Source organism: Balaenoptera ricei, chromosome 5 (assembly GCF_028023285.1).
Source record: "Balaenoptera ricei isolate mBalRic1 chromosome 5, mBalRic1.hap2, whole genome shotgun sequence".
Lineage (NCBI taxonomy): Eukaryota > Metazoa > Chordata > Mammalia > Artiodactyla > Balaenopteridae > Balaenoptera > Balaenoptera ricei.
The window spans coordinates 75,953,264-75,974,884 of NC_082643.1; the positions used below are offsets into that span (position 1 = coordinate 75,953,264).

The 21,621-nt window shown below is 43.2% G+C and overlaps 2 protein-coding genes across 5 annotated transcripts in view; one reads left to right on the forward strand and one right to left on the reverse strand.

Annotated features, from left to right (window-relative positions):
- Positions 1–6,174, forward strand: part of ATP8A1 (ATPase phospholipid transporting 8A1) — a 239,586-nt gene extending 233,412 nt beyond the window's left edge. For all 4 annotated transcript variants that reach the window (XM_059923073.1, XM_059923074.1, XM_059923072.1 and 1 more), the window contains 2 exons: positions 201–292; positions 1,505–6,174. In XM_059923073.1, coding sequence (XP_059779056.1) covers positions 201–292; positions 1,505–1,602 — 190 coding nt within the window. In that variant the 3' untranslated portion in view covers positions 1,603–6,174. The remainder of the gene's footprint in view (positions 1–200; positions 293–1,504) is intronic.
- A 4,059-nt stretch (positions 6,175–10,233) lies between these two features.
- Positions 10,234–15,058, reverse strand: SHISA3 (shisa family member 3). The gene is made up of 2 exons (XM_059924132.1): positions 14,254–15,058; positions 10,234–11,700 (listed from the first exon to the last, which is right to left on the reverse strand). The coding sequence occupies exons 1-2, from the start codon at positions 14,528–14,530 to the stop codon at positions 11,261–11,263; spliced, it is 717 nt and encodes a 238-aa protein (XP_059780115.1). The 5' UTR covers positions 14,531–15,058; the 3' UTR covers positions 10,234–11,260.
- Positions 15,059–21,621: the final 6,563 nt, after the last annotated feature.

The window sequence follows — 21,621 nt, forward strand, 5'->3', positions numbered from 1 at the left end:
GGGAAAAAAATGGCCTCAGAAATATGCAATACTTGAAACCTCCTTTGCTGTCTGAGAAAATGGGGTTGAAATAATCACTAGACTCCGGATTTCTCAAGCAATCTTTTGTGTCAGTCTGACTCTCTCTGGTGGTCCTGTGGGCACTCTGGGTTCTCCGCCAAGTTGATAATTCATTTCACACGTTTGCACCTGTTCTGCAGCCTCACGGAGAGGGCGCAACTGCTCAAGAATGTCTTTAAGAAGAACCACGTGAACTTGTACCCATCAGAATCATTGCAACAAAACCTGCTCCGTAAGTATTTGAGTTCTGTTTTTTAAATACATCCTCTGCCATTACCTCATAGGATCTGAGAGCAGTATTTTGACTTTAGAGATATTTAACTATTTACAGTTAACACCTAAAACAAGTTTTGCACGTTTGCAACATGTTATGTAAATAACAAATGTTTAAAGAATCCTTTGACCACGGCCATCTCACTTTCAGCAAAAGAGATAGAGCATTTGAAAATCTTGCTGCTTTCACTTCAAGAAAAATATTCCCGCATGCCCCTTGTTTCCTTAAGTCTTAAAAAGAACCAGTGAAATAAATCTTAACTCTTAAAAGCTCACTGTGTATTGTTATCTTTCCTACTTGAATAACTTTGCAAGAGCCTTTTCAGCTTTCATACACAATGACAGGTATGTGAAACATCGCACAATGAAACATGTATTTTCCCCTTCAAAAATATTTATGAATATTTAGAGTTGTAAGAAATTATTAGGTATCACGCCCTCTTAACATTTCAAGGATCTAAAAAAGAATATAATATATAAAGCCCTGTGGTAAATGTATGTGTGTTAGTAATATATCATTTGTTTCTCATGTTATTTCCACATGTAATTTATTTTCATTTATATATACTCATGTTTAATGCTTTTGCTCTTTATACTTCAAGAGGCCTTTTCTAAAGGTGTGATTCCCTTGGAGGTCATTTCTTATCCCCAAGCCCCCTTGGACCAGGCTGGGGCATGAGTGAGTTTATTTGTAGATGCTGAGAGCCCAGAATAATGTCTTCTGAGGGAAGGAGAGCGCGTTTCCACTATTCCAAGTTGTGTGTGTTTATCTCCTCCTCTTCTTTGCTTTTATTCTTCCTTCCCTCTCATCCGCCTGATCTATATGGAATACACGCACCCACTTGACTGCATTCCCCACCCCTCTGCTAGTCAGGAAGCAGACATTAGAGGGGCTGGACTTGAGATGCTGAAGGGAGAATTGAGGGGGGCCGAGAGTGTCTGTTCATCTAGGGAGCACAGCTCCTAGAATCTAAGCTACCATCATCTCACTCTTCATTTTGTAGTTGAGTCTGTACCTTTTACAGACATTAAAAACTAGTGTCTTCATGCTTTTAAAGGTGGGAGGGATGCATTAGTTCCCCAAGTTAGGAAATGAGCACTCAACACTCAGAATAACAGAGATTTCCAGCGACTTCAAGATGACCATTTCTATTTTATCTTTAACTTACAGACGGGTATGCTTTCTCTCAAGATGAAAATGGAATCGTCTCACAGTCTGAAGTGATTAGAGCGTATGATACCACAAAGCAGAGACCCGAAGAGTGGTGACAGGGGGCGGGGAGGGGTGAGAGGCCAGTTCTGCCACGTCTCTAAGGGGAGCTCCCAGGTCTTCACCAGAATCTGCTGACCAATTCCAGTCTGGTCCAAGGAGGGGAAATGGATCTGAACTCATCTCATTGACTGACGTTCAGATTCATGTATATTATAGACATAAGCACTGTGCAACTATACTGTAACACCATCTCTTTCAGATTTTCTAAAGTATTTACTAAGTCTTTGTAAACAGAAATGGAAAATGACCTTGTATCTTGCCAGAGTGTTTTCTTAAACTGAGAATAGGTCAGTATTCTTACGCTGTTACTCTGGGGCTGCAACTAACTATCAGTGTGTTGGATATACCACAAGGCAACCGACCTTTACAAATCTCTAAAATGGTAGTAAGTTAAAGGGACTCCTTGATATCCATTTTAGATTTCAGAATATGCTGAAAAAAACCAGCCTTCTTAAGGAAGCGACTCGCTGAGCAAAATTTCTAAACAAGACATTAATAATAATAAGTGTTTGTGTCAAAAATTGTCTTGATAAATGTTTGCCAAAGAAGTTTAATAAATGTATTTGTCATTCAGTAGTCATTTGCCCAGAAATTTAAGAGAAGGTTTACCTCTAGTTCTGCTGTAAGATCTGCATGCCTGACTTTACAAATCTAAGAGTGATTTGCAAAAACAAGTATTTCAAGGCATTTGCTACTAAAATCTGTGATGTTGCACCTTTAGCCTTACAAATGCTTCTTTCTCGTTCGTCTTGTCTATTTGTTCAAGTTGCAGTGCACACGTGGTATGTGACTGTCTTTATGATACTGATTTTTAAAACTGTATTTATGTCTCCATCCTTTCTAATGAGGTTTCATCATCATTTAGATTTTTCTAACAACCTGGCTTCTGCTGTAGATTGAGTGATGTCATTTTGTCTTCGAGTTTTCTCTTTTAAGAAAAATATGCTTACATATTTATGTGAGGTTTCCAATGCTTCTGTCAAGGTGTTTGGAATACCATGTTGGATAAATGCATGGGCCTTTGTAATATCCGTAGACTCAGCTTTTGTCCTGTGTTTTGGTTTTCCCTGTTAGTGCCCACTCGAGATGCCTGCTGTCTTCAATGGCACGCCCAGTGTTATGGTGACTGCCCTGTACTTAAGACTGAGAATGACTTCACAGTTCACTAGTCAAGCAGCTCCCAAAATTAGTCACACACTGCTAATTGGGACAAATACGTAGTACCTTTTACCCATTTTAAAAACACCTATTTTACTCAAGCCTATAACTTTACAAAGAAAAGTTCATCATGAGTAGATTTTTGTTAATATGCTTTAAAATGTGTGTTGAGTTTAATTATTTTCAGCATTTCCAAGACATCTGAAAATGCTTATTTTGCCACCAACAATAAATGGTGAAGGGGCTGTTTAAAAACCACAACCAGTTTTCTACACTATTTTTAACATAATGCTTTCATGTGGAAATAAAAAGAATTCTAGCTTTCAGATACACCTCAGAGATTGAAGCAAACTTTTTGCCTTGTATTCAAAAGCCTGTTTGCCTTTAAGTGGACTTACCAGCAAAATAGGTACAACTTCCTCTTAAAAAAAATAAGTCAACTACAATTGAGAAGAGAGGAGATTTTCAAATCACTCCTTGAGTTTAATAATTCACATCTTTTTTGTCCTTTTTCTCAACCTAGATTTAAAATTCAGCTATATATTATTTCCTTCTCTGTATTTTTAGCTATTTAGTTACCTGTATGCCTCCCACATTTTCTACACATAAGAGAGGTTATAACATACATAATTTGAACTTAAAGGGGGCAAGGAGTTGACATACTTCACTCCCTAGACCCTTCCCATTTGGAGATCAGATTAAGAAAATCATAAATTCAAACATCTAACAAGATCACAGGCGTAAGGGTCTAAGATCATGTTCGAAATTCAGATTTCACAGTCTTTGTCTACTGAATGGCTATTCGGAGCAGCTTTTCTGGGCCTCCATGATGAGAGTTGAGGTCAAACCACAAAAAATGAAAAACAAAAATCAAGTACAACGAATAAGGATTTTTAAAAAAGAAGAAGAATAAACTACATCCCCCTAGAGGAACACTTCATAGCAGTTCCAGAAAAGGGCTGCTTCCATTTCCCCTCACCTCATAGGTGACATCCTTCTCCAAAATTTTAATATCAAAATGTGATGAGTTTAATGGAATTGAATTTCCTGGCTTAAACGAAATGCTTTATTTTTATCCTGAAACATGAATCGTTTCTGTGGAGCCCTTCAACATGAGTGGAAGACTCATGGTTAATCATGTGGAAGATCATGATCTGAAACATGACTAATTTATGCCTTTTGGTCCCATGGATCTATTTTTGAATTATCAACATTAAGTCAGTCTCTTAGCTTCTTGGGTGGGAGTTGGGAGTAGGCAGCAAGGAGTGACCACCTTGGTAAAACTTAAAAGATAACATTGCAATTGCAGTGACTTTGTAGTGTTAATTAGAGAAAAACCCTCTGATTCTTTAACCTTGGGTGGTGGGGGGAAGTAACAGAGTTTTACCAAGATTAAAATAAACAGTTGAGGTGACTTTTAACATGTATTTTCTGAAATAAGGGACACTCTTCGATTAAAAAGTCCCTTGTAGGAACTCCGGCAAGTGCTAACACCGTTGCTTTACAATGTTTACAATTCGGAAAATACTACTTACTGAAGAAAATCCTCATTCATTTCACCCTGAAAAGCTGGAGGTTGCTTCTTTAATGTTAACTAGTACACAGTGATATTGAGCATGAACTTTCTAAATGTTTTACATACTCAAATAAAAATATATTGGTGTCTCCCACCCAGAAAGATGCTATATAGTAGAAATTATTAGCAGGAAAATGGTGTTTCTCAGGAATGTAGTAAATTTTAAATGACATATGTGCTGCCTACCCTCCCACACACCACTCTGTCTGATGTGAGCCTGCTTCAGCAACGTGGCAAAGTTAATGGAAAGCTTTTTCTAATGAAGTCAGGTGAACGTGTGTTCTATTCAGTATTAGCCATTTACATGAATTGTATGGTCATTGAATGGACTCAGCGATTCCTCTTAATTTTCAGGGGAAAAAATGAATTCAAGAAATCAACATTTATTCTGGTCATAACATTTTATATTTTAATTTTGCAATTCTGCATTCTAAATATCCAGTATGAAAGTCACGTGATAGTTTGTTCTGCATTGTGTGCACGGTACATCACTTGTAATCTGTCATTTAAATATTCTTTCAGGAAACGAATGCCATTCTGAAAGTACTAGATTGCATATTCACAATTTTTTATTTATAACAATGTCATCGTTATTACAAAGCTAAATAATCATTGGTGTTTATTTTTGTGCAGTTTGCCCTTTGATGTTTCCTGGTTCTAAAACTTACATTACCAAATAAATCTGTAATTATGTACAAAATTCATTGAGAAAATTCCCACCCTATTCACATCATATGAACCAGGCCTATGGAATTCTTTTTTGTAAATTATTTAATGTAACACCATGCAGTTCGGTGCCTAATAAATGCTTTTTAATGATCAACATTTCTATAATGCCTCTTAAAGAGACCATAGTCTGATTTTTCTCACGTTAAAGTAACTGAAGTCACTTGTGAAACTGTTATACTTTGCTGCATTTTAATTAGCCTTCAACAGCTATTAAAATGGAATGTAAGTTAAATTTTGAAGGAAAGGAAATAAATGTTTTCCATTTTTCGTCTTGATTTATTTTCTATATGAGAGCAGCTGTGTTTTTGATAGGTTTATGGTTTGCATGAATTAATATGTAAAGTGGCCTAGGCTATTGCATGGCTATTGCTGTAAATCTTGATGTTTATTTCTGCCTTATAAAAGTCTCTCATGGCCTACCTGGAATTTCATATTCGGTGTACAAATTAATTGGTCCTCCACACAACTTTTTTTTAGTAAGTAAATTATTTTACAAACAAATATGAACTAATTTAATTGAAACTTTTGTTTAGCTTGCCTCTAAGAACTTTTCTTAATAAAGCTCACAAAACTTCTCAGCAAATAAATCTCCCTTAAGTAGGAAAAAAAAAAAGCTAGATTGCATACTTGCTTACTTTGAATTAACAGCAGCTTTCCATAGGTAAATCTGCTCTTGCAAAGATGTGAGCAGAATATTTAAAAATATATATTTTTATGTTTCATGGTTCTAGACTAGAAGCCATAAATGCAGTAAATACTGTTTGTTGCTTGTTTTACTACTTGAAGCTTCATTTTTCACATTTTCAAGTTTATTAGGCTAAAAAAAGCAGCCTTGGAAGGCAGCTACTATGGAAAATTGCAGTTTGCATTAAAGATAAAATAGTATTTTCAGCTCCATGAAAAACCATTCCTGCTGAAACTGCTGTAGAAATTGTGAAGCTGCATGAGTGGAGAGTATTGAATCTGTGATTATAGTAGTTTTCTCAGGTGTGTTTATCTCGATGTTCAATGCACTGTGTTTTATAAATAGTTATTAAAGTCGAGTAATATTCAATTCTATGCAGTGTTATGTGTCATTGGCCTTTTGTGAATGTGCATGTTTTAAACGGCAAATTTTAAACATTTTGTCCTCTGTTGTTAAAAATGAAATAAACTTTACCATTACATAAAGAAAATTGTTCAAGATTTAATTGCTAGTTTTAGAAACTATATTGCTTTATAAAACCCTCAAATCTGCTCTTAGTCTGAGAAGGTGTATCTGTTTAATAACAATATTAACATTTTGTTTACAACCCCAGTGATATACAAAATATCCCTGCATTGTAATCCCATTCAGCCCAACATAAAGTGGGGTATATTAACTCTAGTTTTGTATGAGCTGGTAGTTTTGATAATTAAGTATCAAAAAAACAATTTTTAAAATAAAATTACCATATTTTGATTCTTCAGTCAGAAAAGCCTCCCAGGATTGTCCTCATTACAGATTTAAATCGGCCTCTAAGTCAACAGCTAATTCACGGCTCCTTCCTTTCACATGGCATGAATGTCTTAAGTTTTCTAAACCCACCGAAATTTTTTAAGTATGTGAGAAAGTGGCCACATTTAGCCAATAAAATTTGAAGGAAGTAACCAGAAGATACTAAAATTGCCACGTGAGACAAAAATACAGGAAACATTGGAAATGTGGACAAGAGCTTAATCAAAAATAACCATCGTTTGGTAAAAGGAACTGAAAATGCAATTTGGAAAACTGCTAGAACAGGATTAGTTCACAAGCAAGCGCTGGGGAAGCAATGTGAGCAGCCTCTGGTTTCATAAGAGCAAGGGGCAGTGTGTGCTTTGCTGTCTGGGGCCCGACTTCCTTTCCTTCCCACCGCCTTTCCAAGGGCAACGATTGAGTGTGGGTCCCCCCCATGCAAAACCACAGCAAAACAATGTTCAGAAAAGTTACCTGTGAATTATGTCAAATATTTTCACATTCAACTCCATCCCCCTTAAAATAAGCACTGTCATCTAATACCACCATAAGGAAACAGCAAACTTGAAATACATTCCCATAAATTCAATGCGTCATCCCCATTTATAGTTTGTTTTTATGGGCTTATGGCATCTCAGACCTAAACCTTCCATTTCAGTAATACAGAGCCACTCATTTTAGTGAAGAAAGATCTTCCTAACCTGGATCATTTCACTAAAAAGCTAATAAAAATTGTTGGAAAATGAAATATTTTTTACCATTCAGTCTTTATTTCAAGTACAAACTATATAACCAGCAATTCAAATAAAAAATTCTCTGTCAGAATAATTTCATTAATAACTGTTTAATTGCAATTTTGAAAGTGTTATACATATAAAAATACGTGACAGTTTGTTCCCTTAGTTAAGTAAGTAAATCCTTATTTTTCCTGAACATATACTAAATAAGCTTTTTAGGTTATGCACAGGTAAACTGATCTGGACCCAGTGAAATGTATCATACTCCTAATTGTGATTGTATATATTTTCAGGAAACTTTTTGGTTATCTGGTTTTAGAGAGAAAATTTCCTATAGATTTAAGTCAATCTGGCAAATTCTCCACCATGAGGAATAGCTAAGAATAACATCAATGAAAAATAAACAGGTGGGAAAATAAGAGGGAACACCTATGCATTTGGACAATTAAAAATACAATGTGTTGGCTTTGGAGTGAATAACCATTTTAAAGCAAACTTATTGAATACATTTTTCTAAAGCAGATGATAAAATAAATCCACAGGCCATGAGTGCAGGGTGGGAGGGTGTTCTGTCGCAGTTAATAAGGAGAAGTTGGCCAGGTATCAAAGGAGGCCGTGGATTACCAGGGACTAACTCTATCAAACCGTCGGGCCATTTTCTCTGTCCCCTGCACTCCAATCAGCGTTGGATCTGCCCTCCCACAGAACTCAGTCCTGCATTTATATGCTGGGATATTTCATCTGCTTTCTATTGTGTATCGTGGACTTACTACACAGCTCCCTCCCCTCTAGAATACAAGTGATTTGAGAGTGCTTCTGACTTCTGATGCGTCAAGACAACCCTCAGCAATAGGGTACCATCAACATCTTCCTTTTACAAATGAGAAAACTGAGACACAGTGACGTAAAGTAAGTTGCCCAAAGTCACTCAGCTTATGGGTAACAGACCCAGGAAACTAACCCAGACACTCTGACTCCAAAATCCATCTAAATCACCCTCTGCTCTCTCAGGTGTCTCAGGTATAAAGGGAGAAATGTTTGTCCTCTAGTGTTTCTACTTGTGCTGTGTATTAGTCTATGTTCTCATAATGTAGCACCAATCCTATTGATGGTTACAAACCCCTCTATCTGCAGGGTATGTACAGTATTACAGTCCATCACTCCTCCCCAAATAGATTTTCTGAAAAGTAGGTTGGATATTTTTTTCCTGAGAAAATTAGGCCTTCTAGGTACATGCCATAAAGTTAATGTAGAGTTTCAAAGCAGACTGCCTGGGTTCAAATCCTGGCTCTATTATTGTTGACCTTGGGCACAGTGTTCAACCTTTCTGCTTTGCTTTCTTTAGCTGCAAAACAGGTGTGATAATAGTCCCGACTTATGGTTTGTGAAGATTAAGTGATACATGTCATACAGCACACACATGGTGCTTAATAAATGTTACCCATTATTTGCATAACTACCTTTCAAAATATGGAACTTCTGTTTTTCAGAGATCCTACAATGCATGGGACAGTCCACCCAACAAAGACTTGACGTCCAGTGGCATGACTTTGAAATGTCCCTCCATTCCTTTCTGTGGAAAAACCTAATCCCATCGTACTGAAAAAGTGTTTTCCCCACTGCCTTAATATACACTGAATTTTCCAGATATGAAACTACTGTGCAAATCAAAAGAAGATCAAACTTTGCTTCATTTGGAAAAAACATCACATTAACAGCAGGGCGCCTCTGGGGTGTGAGTTGCCAGTGTAGTGAACCTGTTCCCTTGCTGTTTGAATATGGTTATGCATACAGCTCCAGGACTGACTAGCTGTGGGACCCTGGGCTAGTTACTACACTCCTGCATGCCTCGGTTTCCAAATCTATAAAATAGGAATTATAATACCTCCCTGTCCATTGTTTACAGATAAAATGAGTTAGTACATGTAAATATTTAGAATAGTGTTTGGGTCATAAAAGCCCAGTAAAGATTAACTTTAAAATATCAAAGGAGCAGAATGTAACAAACATAAATAAAGCCAGCCTAGTAACATAGGAGTGAGTTCCAGAACTTCTCACAAATGTTTATCCTTTTACATTCAGCCTTTTCTCCCTCCCTCCCTCCCTACTTCCCTCCCGCCCTCCCTTCCTGCCTTCTTTCCCTCCCTCCCTCTCTCCCTTCCTCTCCCCTTCCCTCCTTCCCTCCTTCCTCCCTCCCTCCTTCCCTCTCTCCCTTCCTGCCTTCCCTTTATTCCTGAATTATTGGGGCTAACCTGGGATACCTGGAAGTCAGGCCACTGTTAGTTGAAAGCAGGAGACTACAAGTCAGAGCTCCTCTGCCATCAGAGTGGGCAAAGGCACAGTATCTTCCAACTTGTTTCCTCAACTAGAAAGCAAAGGGCAAGGCCAGGTGACCTTCCTTAGGTCAGAATTCCACCTCTAAGTAGCTGTATTTGACAAGAGCTGTTGAGGATGTCATATGATGATAGTATGAATTCATATAAACCTGGGTTTTCAAAGGACATCCGTAGGGGACAGGAGGCAACAAAACTGAAGGAGATGAGCCAGGTCGGGGAGACCGGGCAGGAGGCTGGCGAAAGGCAACTCTCCTCTCTGAAAAGGACCTCCTGACCCCCTGGCAGAGCAGGACCCTCAGTGCCACATCCTTTTCCTTCCACGAGAAGCCAAAAATCAGATTCTTATGAGAAATGTCCCAATTTTTTAATCTATGCAAATAACACATCCGAGGGCTGAAGCCCACAGGCTGATATCTCCATAAAAACTCACTTCCTTGGCTGCTTTCAGGAGTCCCGCTGCAGAAAATAGCTTTCTAACGTAATTCAAAATCAGTGTAGGATTTTTTTCATTTCAAATTATGAAGTGTTAAGCAAAGACATTTCCTTTTATTGAATAGCAAAGAGTATCATTAAGACGATAAAATGAAGCACTTTGATCTAAACTTTCAAAGAGATTTCACGAAAACATAAAGCATTTTATTTATTCTAATCCAGCAGGATATACGCCCAAATATTTAGTCATCAGACATGGAATTCAGTGGCACTTGAGATACATAATATTAGATGATTATAGCCAAAGCTGGACTTTGAACTCCACACTTATTATTAACATAAAAAATTACAGTGCGACTACTAATCAGTACCGTCAATGTGGTAAATACATTAAATTACAAATCTTTACATTTGTACATAAGTCATTTTACAAATAAATGTTTTAAGAACCAACTGTCCAACTTTCATTTAAACACTAAATGTTGCTGAACAAAAAGTCTGCAATAAATACTCCCTCGGGTGGGTGGGGGAAATGCTTTTACATAAGATCTCTGTTACAATGAATATCTAAGTAAATATTTAAAATGTTAAACTTCTCATGTGGTTATTGAAATCTTGTATTCTCAAGACGCTCTTATATTTTAAACAAAATTTAGCTGTTAATTTAAAAAGTAACTGTTCTCATGTTGCTAATATTATTCACGGTTAAGTTGCTCCCCAAATTATAAATAGGTTGTTCACTGTCCCCTCAGTTTACTTAGCAATTAATTTTTAAGTGAACCTTCAATAATTACAATCAGGTATATTTCTTTGTTTATTTATATATATATTTGTATTATCACTCACTAAACAACTTATAATGAAAAAAGAACACGTAGGCCTTTTCTAAGCAGGATAGCTGAGTTGTCCAATAAAACATCTTCAGCCAATTTGTAACTTTAAAGTCGGACTGCTGCCTATTTTGAATAAAAGTAACATAAATTGAAATGTAATAGTCACCATGTTTTCAAAACCAGAAAGCAATTCTCTAACAGCCATTCTGCGACTGGAGCCAGGAACTCAAGATTAGAAGGTGCTGTATTTTCCTTGCACTTTCCTCCATGACATTGCTGGGTTCAAGGGAAATTTCCTCAGAAATCCTGGTGGCCGTGGCAGCAGCGTCCGTGGGTCTGCCATTGCACTACACGGTGGATCTGTAGCCATGGCCTGTCAACTGGAACTGAAGTCTGGACAGCTCTTCCCAGGCAGTGGTGGCTCCTGCTGGAGTGGGTAAGCAAAGTACTGGGGTGACACCAGGAAACCGGACGGCTGGGTCAGGTGGATTGGGTGGCCTGTGGTGTAAGGCGGGGGTGGTGAGGGCATCAGGCAGCCTGGCTCTGCCCTGGCAAAGGAGAACCTTCGGATGGAGCCCCCTGTGGAGCTGGAGCTGGTGGCCGTGCTGGACTGCCTGGAAGGAGCCCTGAGGTTCGTGGAGGTCAGGATCATGGGCAGGGTCTCCGTCTGATAGCTGCGGAGCGAGAAGCGGATTGGCTGCTGCGAGGGCTCCTTGGGTCTCAAGCAGGTGCAGCAATAAACAGCCACCAAAGAGCCCAGAATGATGAAGGCAATGAAGATGGAGCCAACGATCAGGAAGGGAACATAGACGGGCTCTAAAAGGCAAAAACAGACAGGCACAGATGCTGGGACTAGAGTCTCCCAAACTCTGGGCTGCTTAGGGGCGGGAGGTGGGAGGTCCACATTACCACCCTTGTCAGCCCAGCTTCTCAGAGCTTGTTACTGGTAACCTCTGAAGTGCAAACTGTGATGATGGAATATTCTTGCTCCTAGCAGGGAGGAAGCAAACTGATACTGTAGACTCTGTTAGCAATTAGCCATCATACTGCACATCTGGAAATCGGAACAGAATCTATCCTCACGTTCACGCACTGGAGAGAGGGAAAGGATGAGTTTGGGGGGTTACTATAACACTGGTTTTCAATCTGGGTTTTAGTAGTTTTATCACGGTGGGGCGCTTAAGGGCTCTAAGGCTGAAAATCCATCTCCTATCCAAGAATCTCCAATCTAAGCAAAGAGAGCCGGGCCTTTTAAATGAAACCCCCAGGAATTTACAAGACTACAGAAAGAACAGGATAAAGAAATCCATAGTGGGCCCCAATTAACTGTGTCTCCTACTGCATCACAAATTGTCACCTCTGGATACTTCTTTCCAGAAACAATTTGGGATGCCTCCTCCAGCTGCCATGTTTCTGCCTCCCGATTCCCACCCAAATTCTGGGAAGGTCAGGCTGAACCTTAGGTAGATCGTGATGCAGTTCTTGGTGTTAGTGGCCCAGACTTTCTGGAAGAGCACCCCTCAGAGTTAACCCCAGTTTCCTTCTCTCTCTACAAGGCAGACATAAAATTTCCTACCCCAGAGGCACCCCCGGGGCAATCCTCCAGGTGTGTCCCCTGCCTGATAGAGCCACACTTGGATGCAAACCCCTGGCTTAGAGGTAGATGAAAGCAAGCCTGCATTGACAGGCCCTACTGTGTGCCTGGCTCTTTCGTATTTATTGTCGGATTCATGGAGACCTGGTGAGGTGGGCGTGATACGCTCTATTTTCCAGGTGTGGAAGCACATTGGAGAGTTGTTGACTTTCCCAAAGTCACCCAGGCCGTGAGCGACAGGTAACTATCCACCCCAAGATCTGTGGGGCTCCTGGGTGTAAGCTCACCCATTCTGCCCCATTTACCAGCGCCTTGTGGAAGGCAAGTCTTAAGTGATGAACTACTTACTCAGCACCTTGCTAAGCATTCTTACACTCCTTTAATTCACAACCTAACTCCTCTGAGAGCCATACGCCCATTGTAGAGTTGAGAAGAGGCCCAGAGAAGTTAAGTAACTTGTCCAAGGTTACATACAAGCTGGCGAGCGAGAGAGCCACGGGTCCTGAGACTCCCTCAGATCCCACCCAGCCTTGGTGAGAGTGGAGACTGCCTCATCTGCTGCAGAGCTCGGAAAGACTTTGTATTTTCCTAACAGGCCAGGCCAGCCTAGAGTTCTCTCCTTTCCACTGAACATCTTTTCCCCAGAAACCTCTTCCCCAGTCCTGCAGATTGGTATTTTGCCCTCCAAAGTTAAATTCCTTGGAAGTCTAATGGAGTTCTAAGGAAGGGCAGGGCCCCCTTTCCTCTGGGTTGTCAGTCTCAGGGGGACGGGGACTCCAGCGCCATCAGTGATCTCTCCAGCCTCTCCCCGCCTTTCCCGGGGACCGTCTTTTGCCGGCCTCAGACCTCCGCTCCGGAGTTCTGGGGTGTCGCGGCCCTTAGCTCCGCCCGCTCCTCCGGTTTCTCGGCCATAAAACCATCGCCTGGAGCTCTAAAGGGTTGCCCTGAAGTTCCGATTCAGGTGGAAAGCTTTTTTCTTTTTTTTTTTTTTTTTTTTTTCTTTTTTAAGGTGTAAAATCTCTCTGCTGGGGTCGTGATTTATTCCGCTCTGAAGTGAGTGGAAATTTGACCCGCGTTTTCCGATGTGAGAATAGGGGGCGGAGAAGCCCCTGCGACCCCGGTTTCTAAATCTCCAGCTAGAGGACCTGGGCATTTCTGAAAAGCGTGACAATAGGGGGTGGGCCGGAGAGGGTAATTCGATGCAGAGAAATGAAAGGAAGTCGGGAGAATAGGGCAGCGTCTTAGAAACACTACCAAAAGGCCACCAAAAAAAAAAAAAAAAGGTGTCTGAAGTTCCTTACGCCCGTGGGGCTACAGATAAGTGCGCCCCAAGAGTTGCGTTCCCTGCGCCATGGGCACTTCTCAAAGCTCCCGGAGCGCCCAAGGCGCGCGCTGGGGCACCCTCACCGTCCATTAAAACCCAAGTCCTGCCTTGCGCTGCCCCTACAGCCCTTCTCTGTAATGTCGCGAGCGCCCGAGGCTCCCGCTCTCTTCCCCGGGGTCACCGGATGCAAGCCCCGCGGTCCTCACTGTCCCTCGAAAATTTTCTCTTGGGTAGACCCGCGGAAACCGCTTGTGGCGGGAATCGGGACTGCAAAGGAATAGGGCCCGACCTGAAACGCGACCACCCACTCCTCCCTTGATCCTCCCACCTCCAGCCTCCCCTTTGCGCAGACCCGGGAAAGTCTGGCGCGCCTGTCCGCGCGCACACCGGCCGGCACACGCGGCAGCCCGGGCGGCCGGGCGGGGTCTGCCCCCCGTGGGCCCGCACTCACGCGCCGTGATGCCGGGGTGCTCCAGCTCGCCGCGGTCATTGGTGCAGCCGCCCTGCTCCAGCCTGGCGTCGGCCGCGGCGCAGCAATAGCGTAGCGCGCAGGAGCCGCAGCAGATGGTGGCGTCCAGCGTGTCGAAGTCCTCCGGGCACTGGAAGCCCTCGTGGTAGTTGCCCTGCACGTCCACCCAGCCGTGGCAGTACTCTCCGGACTGCTGGGCGTCCGCCGGACCCCCGCGCAGCCAGCCCAAGAGGAGGCAGAGCGCCAGCAGCGCCCCCATCGCCGCGGACTCGCTGGGCGGCCGGGAGGGGCACGCGGCTGGAGAGCGAAGGGCTGAGCCGGGGCTCCGGACGCCCCGCGGTTCCGCCTCCCCCCCGGGGCGCGGCCTGGGCGGCTGCCCCGGCGGCCAAGACCACTCCCGCGAGGGTTAGCGGGGGCCAGAGAGGAGGAAGGGGCTGCGCGGCGGGCTCCACAGGCCGGGGGTCGGCATGGTGCGCGGGGGCGGGCGAGCAAGGGCCGGCGGACGGCGCCGGCCGAGGCTGAGGCTGGAGCTGCTGCAGCGGCCCTTTGCCCGGCTCATAACGCTCCCGGCGCGAGGGGCGCGCCCAGCCCTCGGCCACCTCCCGCCCCACTCCTCACGGGAGCCATCGCGCCCGGGTCTGGCAACTCCCGGGCCGCGCAGCACCCCGACCTGCGTCCGCTGCCGGGTCCAGAGCGGAGCCCGAAGGCAGGAGAATGGGAGATGCCCTCGTGCGGAGCCCCGGGACAGGCGGCCCCCCTGCCCCCGCCCCTGTCTGTCACGGGAGCTGGAGTCCGCCCGGCCGCGGCCAAGTACAAACGGCCTCCCGGCTGCTGACAGCTCTGCCTCCACGGCGTCCTTTAAAAAGGAAGAGGGAGGGGGAGACAGCGAGGGTTAAGAGAGAGTCCGCCTCCGGGGCGCGCCGCCGGAGCTAATCACAGCGGGCGCGGCGCGACCGCCCGTCCTGTGCGCCCTCTGGTTCGCGCGCCCCTCTCCGCCTTTCCGGGCCACCCCCGCCCAGCGCGCTCCCCCAGGACTCTACCCTAAACCTGGGGCATCAGGCCCTCTCCACGCACACCTTCCAGATCTCGCACAGCCCAGCAAACTCCGCAGAGGGCCAGGGCCGCCGGGTCTCTGCATCTATCCACGCGCGTAAGCGCGCGGGTGGAGACCAGGGCTTTGCTTTTTAGGGATGTAATCAAAAACGAACTCGGTAACTGGGGTTTGTAGAATCTTCTGTCGTCTGTTGCACAGATCTGGCCTCGTTCCTGGGACACCTGTTCTGAGGGTTCTGGGCGGATAGCATGCTTTCTAGGGCCCGCCCACATTTGCGCTGAGTTTTCCACCTAAGTTTCCACTTTTTCCAGAAGGGACGGCACATCTTCACAAATGTACACACGCTCGCACTCTCCCCCGCCCCCCTAACCCGAACGCCACCGGGCGAAGAATCGCCGGTCACCTCCGCCTGCCGAGGGCAGCTCGCAAAACCTCAAAGAGCACGACTTCTCCATTCGCTCCCGCAAAGGAAATAAAAGAACAAAATTAATGATAATTGAGCACATCTGAACTTCTGTTCGGGCAAAGAAACACATTTATTTAAATGATGTGTCCCCCGTGTGCTATTTTCAGGGGCACTGCTCCTTTGGCGGCGTAAGTGCCTTATGAAACTGGCGTTATGTGAAACCTGGGCTCAACTCAAGAATTTACTTTTACGGCATCCTGAACTTCCTGTCATCGTTTATTGGTACGTGTGAATATGTCCCGCGTATCTCCACCTATTTGTCAAACACGCTGAATGCCCGTGTCACTGATTTAGCTGTTGGCAAGTTGAGTGAAACACGACGAAGTTTGCTGCGCACCGGCCATAAAAGTGTGCGGTCAAAAGCGTTCACCAAGCCCGCGGCTTCCCGAGGGTCCGAGTTCGTTCACAGAAGCTTTTTTTGTTTGTTTTTAACTCTGAATGAAACAGTTTCTGTTTTAAAATGTATGCTCAAGGTAATCCAAGTAAATAATCACTTCTGATTTCTGATTTTAAATATTGGGATTAGCATTTATTTATGAGAATGTAAAAATAATGCCCAGCATTTCAGATGTTAAATAGGACTGTGTAAATATTTTATTGCTTTCTTAGATATTTCTTGGGACAATAATATGTTATTAAGTAAAACCAAATTAAGTTCAGACTTTTATCCACAGACAATGAGACAGTTTTTCTTGACTTAAAGAACTTAAGCATATGGGAAATTGTTTTTGCAGAAATTTCTTAGGTACTCTGTTTTTACGTACAAAAAAAAAAAAAAAATCCTTGCCAGCCCTAAAGAGTTGTTTTTTTTTTTAACATCTTTATTGGAGTATAATTGCTTTACAATGGTGTGTTAGTTTCTGCCTTATAACAAAGTGAATCAGCTATACATATATCTATATCCCCATATCTCCTCCCTCTTGTGTCTCCCCCCCACGCTCCCTATCCCACCCCTCTAGGTGGTCACAAAGCACCGTAAAGGGGGGTTTTTTAAGTGTTTTTTTTTTTTTTTAAAGGAGTGTTGTTTGGATTGTACAAGCCCTGAGCAATTAAGGAGGAAAGTCATGTAGAACCACAGAAACAGTGAGATATAGTGATCGCAATAAGATGATAAAACTACAAAGACATGTTTACTGCTAATAACTTTCCCAGAACCACACCTCTTAATATTATTTTTGTTAAATTTAGAGGAATTCCATGACATCACAACTACCTAAAGTTCTACAGCAACCTCTGCTAGTCCCCCAAGGGTCAAGTTTCTCTCATTATCCAGCTGTTCTTTGATAGCATTAATATTTTAGGGAATGATTTGTTGGCACTTACCTCCCATTAATTACATTCTCTATGCCACAGTGGGATTCTTTTCCTTAGGACACCAGCTATAATTAATTCCCTCATTCAAACTCCTGTCTATCTGACTTATTTAGAAGACATTTTACTCAAATTTAGTTGGATATTTACTAATGGAAAATAACCAAACCTCCAAATTACTTGATACTCCTTAGATCTGATGTGTGTGAACATTAAAGCAACTGTACACCATGCTTTCTTATCTAGGTCCTGATCTGAAGCAACTTTATACCATCACAACAATCAGCTCTGGGGGCTTGCACGGGGTTGGGGGGGGAATGTGTTTGGTTCCTTGTCATAGAAGATCTCCTCAAGTTCTACACTGACAAATTTATACTGCAAAAGTGATGCTCTCAGAATGCTGTTTGCAAACAGGAAGAGAACATACCCTTCTTTTTAGGTTTATAAACATCCAAGGTTGCTGTTATTGTATTACTACTTTCATGGTAAAGGAAGATTAAAAAGTTCTTATAGACCCCCCTCAAAGACTCTAGGGAGAGGACATGGAGATGGAAAATAAAATCTGCACCATCTGGGGTATTTTGTCGAGGTTTTAAGAAATTCTATATCTTCCCTTATCTCAGTAACACAAATTCCATATTTTGGAGAAGAACGCAATCATAAGAGATCATTTCCTCAGCTTACATTCTCTTGTGGCCCTCCCGGCCTCCGGGAAATGCTATAGGAAATGAGTTAAATGATATGATGTCTGGGATTTGCTTTAATAAACACCAGAAAAAGAGAGAGAGTGGGGGGAGGGGAGGGGGGAGAGAAAGAAGGAGGGGGAAGGAGGAGGATATGGAGAAGAAAAGAGTAGAGAGAAGGAGAGTGGAGGGAGGAAGAAAGAGCGAGGGAAGGAGGGGAGAAATAAAAGGGAGGGGAGAAATGGAGATGTGAAGATAGGATAGAGAAGCTGAAGCACAATTGGCAATATGTTGATAATTGTAACTGGGTGAAGGGTACTGGCAAAATCGAAATGCAATTCTTTCTATTTTTATACATGAATAAAAATTACATTTTTAAAAAAGTTTTTAGTAGATAGGAATGGGTAGCAGGATGAAACTGGCACCAGACCATATTTCTCAACCTTGTCCCATTCACTTCTCTTTGTTTTATGTTCTTTGGAGCAGAGTGAAAGATTTAAGAAAAGCAAATGCAGAGAAGTGAAGAAAAACAGGACAAAATGGATGCGTCAGAAAGGGTGGGGAACTAAAATGTCCTAAGGAAAGGGGGAGAAAAGGCCAATGGGATGCAGAAGGGAAAAAATAAGTAAAAAAGGACAGTTAACTTTGTCTATGGAAATCCCCTCCAGCTTATGTGCACTGGATCCAGAAATAAAATAGAAAACAAAAAGTTTCTCAGCCCTCCCTCCAGTTTCTTCCTGGAGTGATGTATTATCACTAACCTTCCTTTAATTACTTTGCCTGTGACTTGATGGAATTCTCTTGCTTGGATCACTCACTATAAATCTCTTAATCCAGGAACCCGTCGATCGGAGTTACTGAAAAGGTATTTTTTCTCAAATTTGCTTTGGCATTTGTTCACCACTAGAGAATACAAGGTGCCCAGATGTGTACTCTCAGACCCCGGCAGCCCAGCCCCAAGCTGTGCCCCCCCCCCCCCGCCCTGTTCCTTAGCCTCAGACCGTTTGTGAAGAGGGGATTAGACATAGGGCCCTTAGAGCAGTGTTTCTCAAACCACAAGTGCACAAGAATCACCTGGGGTGTTAAGATGCAGATTTTGATTCCCAGGGTCTGGGGAGGGGCCTGAGATTCTGCATTTCCAACACGTTCCCAGGTGATGCAGAGGCTGCTGGCCTGAGGCCCATCCTCCGTACCCCTCTGGGCCTTCTCTGCCCTTGCCCTTACCCACAGGGGAATGAATGAATACAGCCAACGGGACTGGCCCACCCAAAGCCCGTTTCCTCCCTTTCTTTACCACTCTCTGGGCCTTAAGACCCCAGCACTCCCTACCCAAACAGACCCAAGCTGGCTTCTAGGGTTCGCAAAAGCTTGTTCCAGGTCATAAGTGGTTCTAGCGGGAGATGGTTAAAAACTTGTAAAGGCAGGCTAGGATGTCCAAACATGGACATGAGAGGCCTCTGCAGTGCAAGACGGAGTCTGGGATGGGATGAAGGAGGGGGTGGGCAGATTCAGGCTGGTGGCCTCCACCGGAGCCCTGGCTCACCCATGATAGAGCGGACCTGTTGCCTGGCACATCCCAGGGACTCAGAAGATAAATAGTCATAAAGGGAATAGTGAATGATTGCATAAATGATGAAATGAACAATTTCCTTCAATAATTCTAAGCACTTACCATACCTCATGGCAATTCTGTGATAGGGCATCTATCTTCTTCTCCATTGGTTTCTCCGTCTCCTTTTTCATTATTGTGTCCTGGGACCTAGCAGAACACCTGGTACATGGTGAGTGCTCGGTAAATGTTGAGTGTAACTGACTGTAAACAATAGACAACTGGCTGAGGACTTGTGACAATTGAGACACCCGCCTCACCACCATATAAAGCTGCAGCAAGTTGAATATCTCGGAGCTGGGTCAGTGGCAAGCAGGGTGAATTTCCAGGGCAGGGGATATTTGTAGAGTGAACTCCTGGTGATTTAACTGTAAAAGTATCTCATCAGGAACGGTCCAGAGTATCAGCACTGCCTAGAATAGGGCAGTCAACAGCCAGTCCCTCATGGAGACAGTGGTGACACTTGTCCAAGAGACTAGAACTGTGATGTAGAGAAAATCAGCCAGCACAGTAGAAAGAACATTCCAGTTTTGAGTCAGACAAGTCTGGGCTTGCGTGTGTCTCTTTCCGATCACGTGACCTTCAGCAAGGTCATTTCCACTACTGAAACCTCAGCTTCCCTGTCTCTAAAATGAGGGGAGTGGGAGGGAGTAACCCCTACCTTGCAGGATTGTTGTAAGGATTCAAAATAAAACACATAGCAAGTCTGGCTCAGAGTAAGGGCTTCAGAACCAGTAGGTATTACCTACTACCAGCTGGTTTGAATCTATAGTGAAATAATCATGGCACGTTTCCTGCTAACGAGTATAAGCCTATGCCCTGATTAATTTGAGTGGGTTATTTACAGTTCTCCATCATCCATTCCCTTATTCATTCAATGTGTCCATTCATAACCACTGGCAATTGAATATTGATCATTCATTTTTGGAGTCGTTCTCCTGAGACGTGCACTAAAGCTAGGAGCAGAGGGAATAAGGGTAGTGTCAGATGATCACAGGGTAGGGACAGGCCCTGCTGGACAGACCTTATTGCAGCTGGATTTCTACAAGGTGTAGCCCCAAGCCCAGGTGGGCATTTAATAAGTCTCCCATTAGTCTGTGATTCCATATTATGTCAGTAGAGATGTAATTTATTAACCTGGGCTCCTGGCATCCTTTCAGTGCATGTATAATAGAATGATATTTTTCATGCAGAAATATAAATTAAATTAATTGGCATCCGTATTTAATTGAAACTTCCTTGACAGTAGATGGATTCCTCCCCCCACCAACGTGACCCCTTTCTCAGCAAGGGGCATTTCCTTCTGAGTGCTTGCAGACTGAACAGAGGCTAGCCCCAATTCCTGGGGCTCCCCAAGGAGCTGGCTTTCAGCAGGGTTTAGAGCAGCACGGAAAGTGAACTGATCCTGGAAAAAATGGTTAAGTTGCTGCTTGGCGGCCATGTGTTCTTTTGGTGGGGGGAAGATTTACAGAGGAGAAAGAAAACACAGAGGGTGTTTGTCTTATTTTCTTACTCCCCTTCTCATCCTTACCAGCCACACAGAATGTTTTGAAAAATTTTGTCACCCTTAAAGTTTGTAAATCATATGGAATTCTTTTGAAAGCTGCTATACAATGGCTGTCAAAGGTATCTTTTAAGTTTTTTCCTTTATTTAAATAGCCTGTATTTTGTTAGCTCTGTGGGTAACGTAAGGGTCAGTGAGGCAAAGGTCCTAATTTCCACCTCTGTGGGTCAACTAAGTTTCCACTGTCTCAGGAATACAGAATGCACACTTGACCTTGGCTTGCAAACACCTACTGGGAGTTGTTTGAGGGCACCAGCCAGAGAAACTGGATGTAACAGACACAATCAATATGCAGCATGGAAGATGAACTCAGTGGTGCACACTCCTACAGCAAGTGGGTCAACAGTGTCATCTTCGTAATGTGTCCTTCATCTTATCCTCAGAACTGTGCTTCGGAATTCCTTCTGCTTTGTCTGTTCCACCATCTGATTTTATGCAACCATTCATTCTGTACAATCACTCCACTTTATATTTCTTTAACATATTTTTTGTAATCAAGGACAAGAAGAAAACTCATCCTTGGCATCTTTTTTTGGCTTCTCCACATGAACTGGGCTTGAAGTAGAGATGACATTTGTAGCAGTCTGCATGGTTATTCCAGTTTAGTATTTAAAAAACTAAGATTCAGTAATTCTTTAGTTTATGTGCCATTTTGCGTCTTCC

Bases quoted from the DNA above. Each gene is read 5' to 3' on its own strand.
- SHISA3 (XM_059924132.1), bottom strand. From the start codon at position 14,530: ATGGGGGCGCTGCTGGCGCTCTGCCTCCTCTTGGGCTGGCTGCGCGGG. The intron at 11,701-14,253 runs GTGAGTGCGGGC...TTTGCCTTTTAG, and splicing joins GCACCCCGGCATCACGGCGC to AGCCCGTCTATGTTCCCTTC.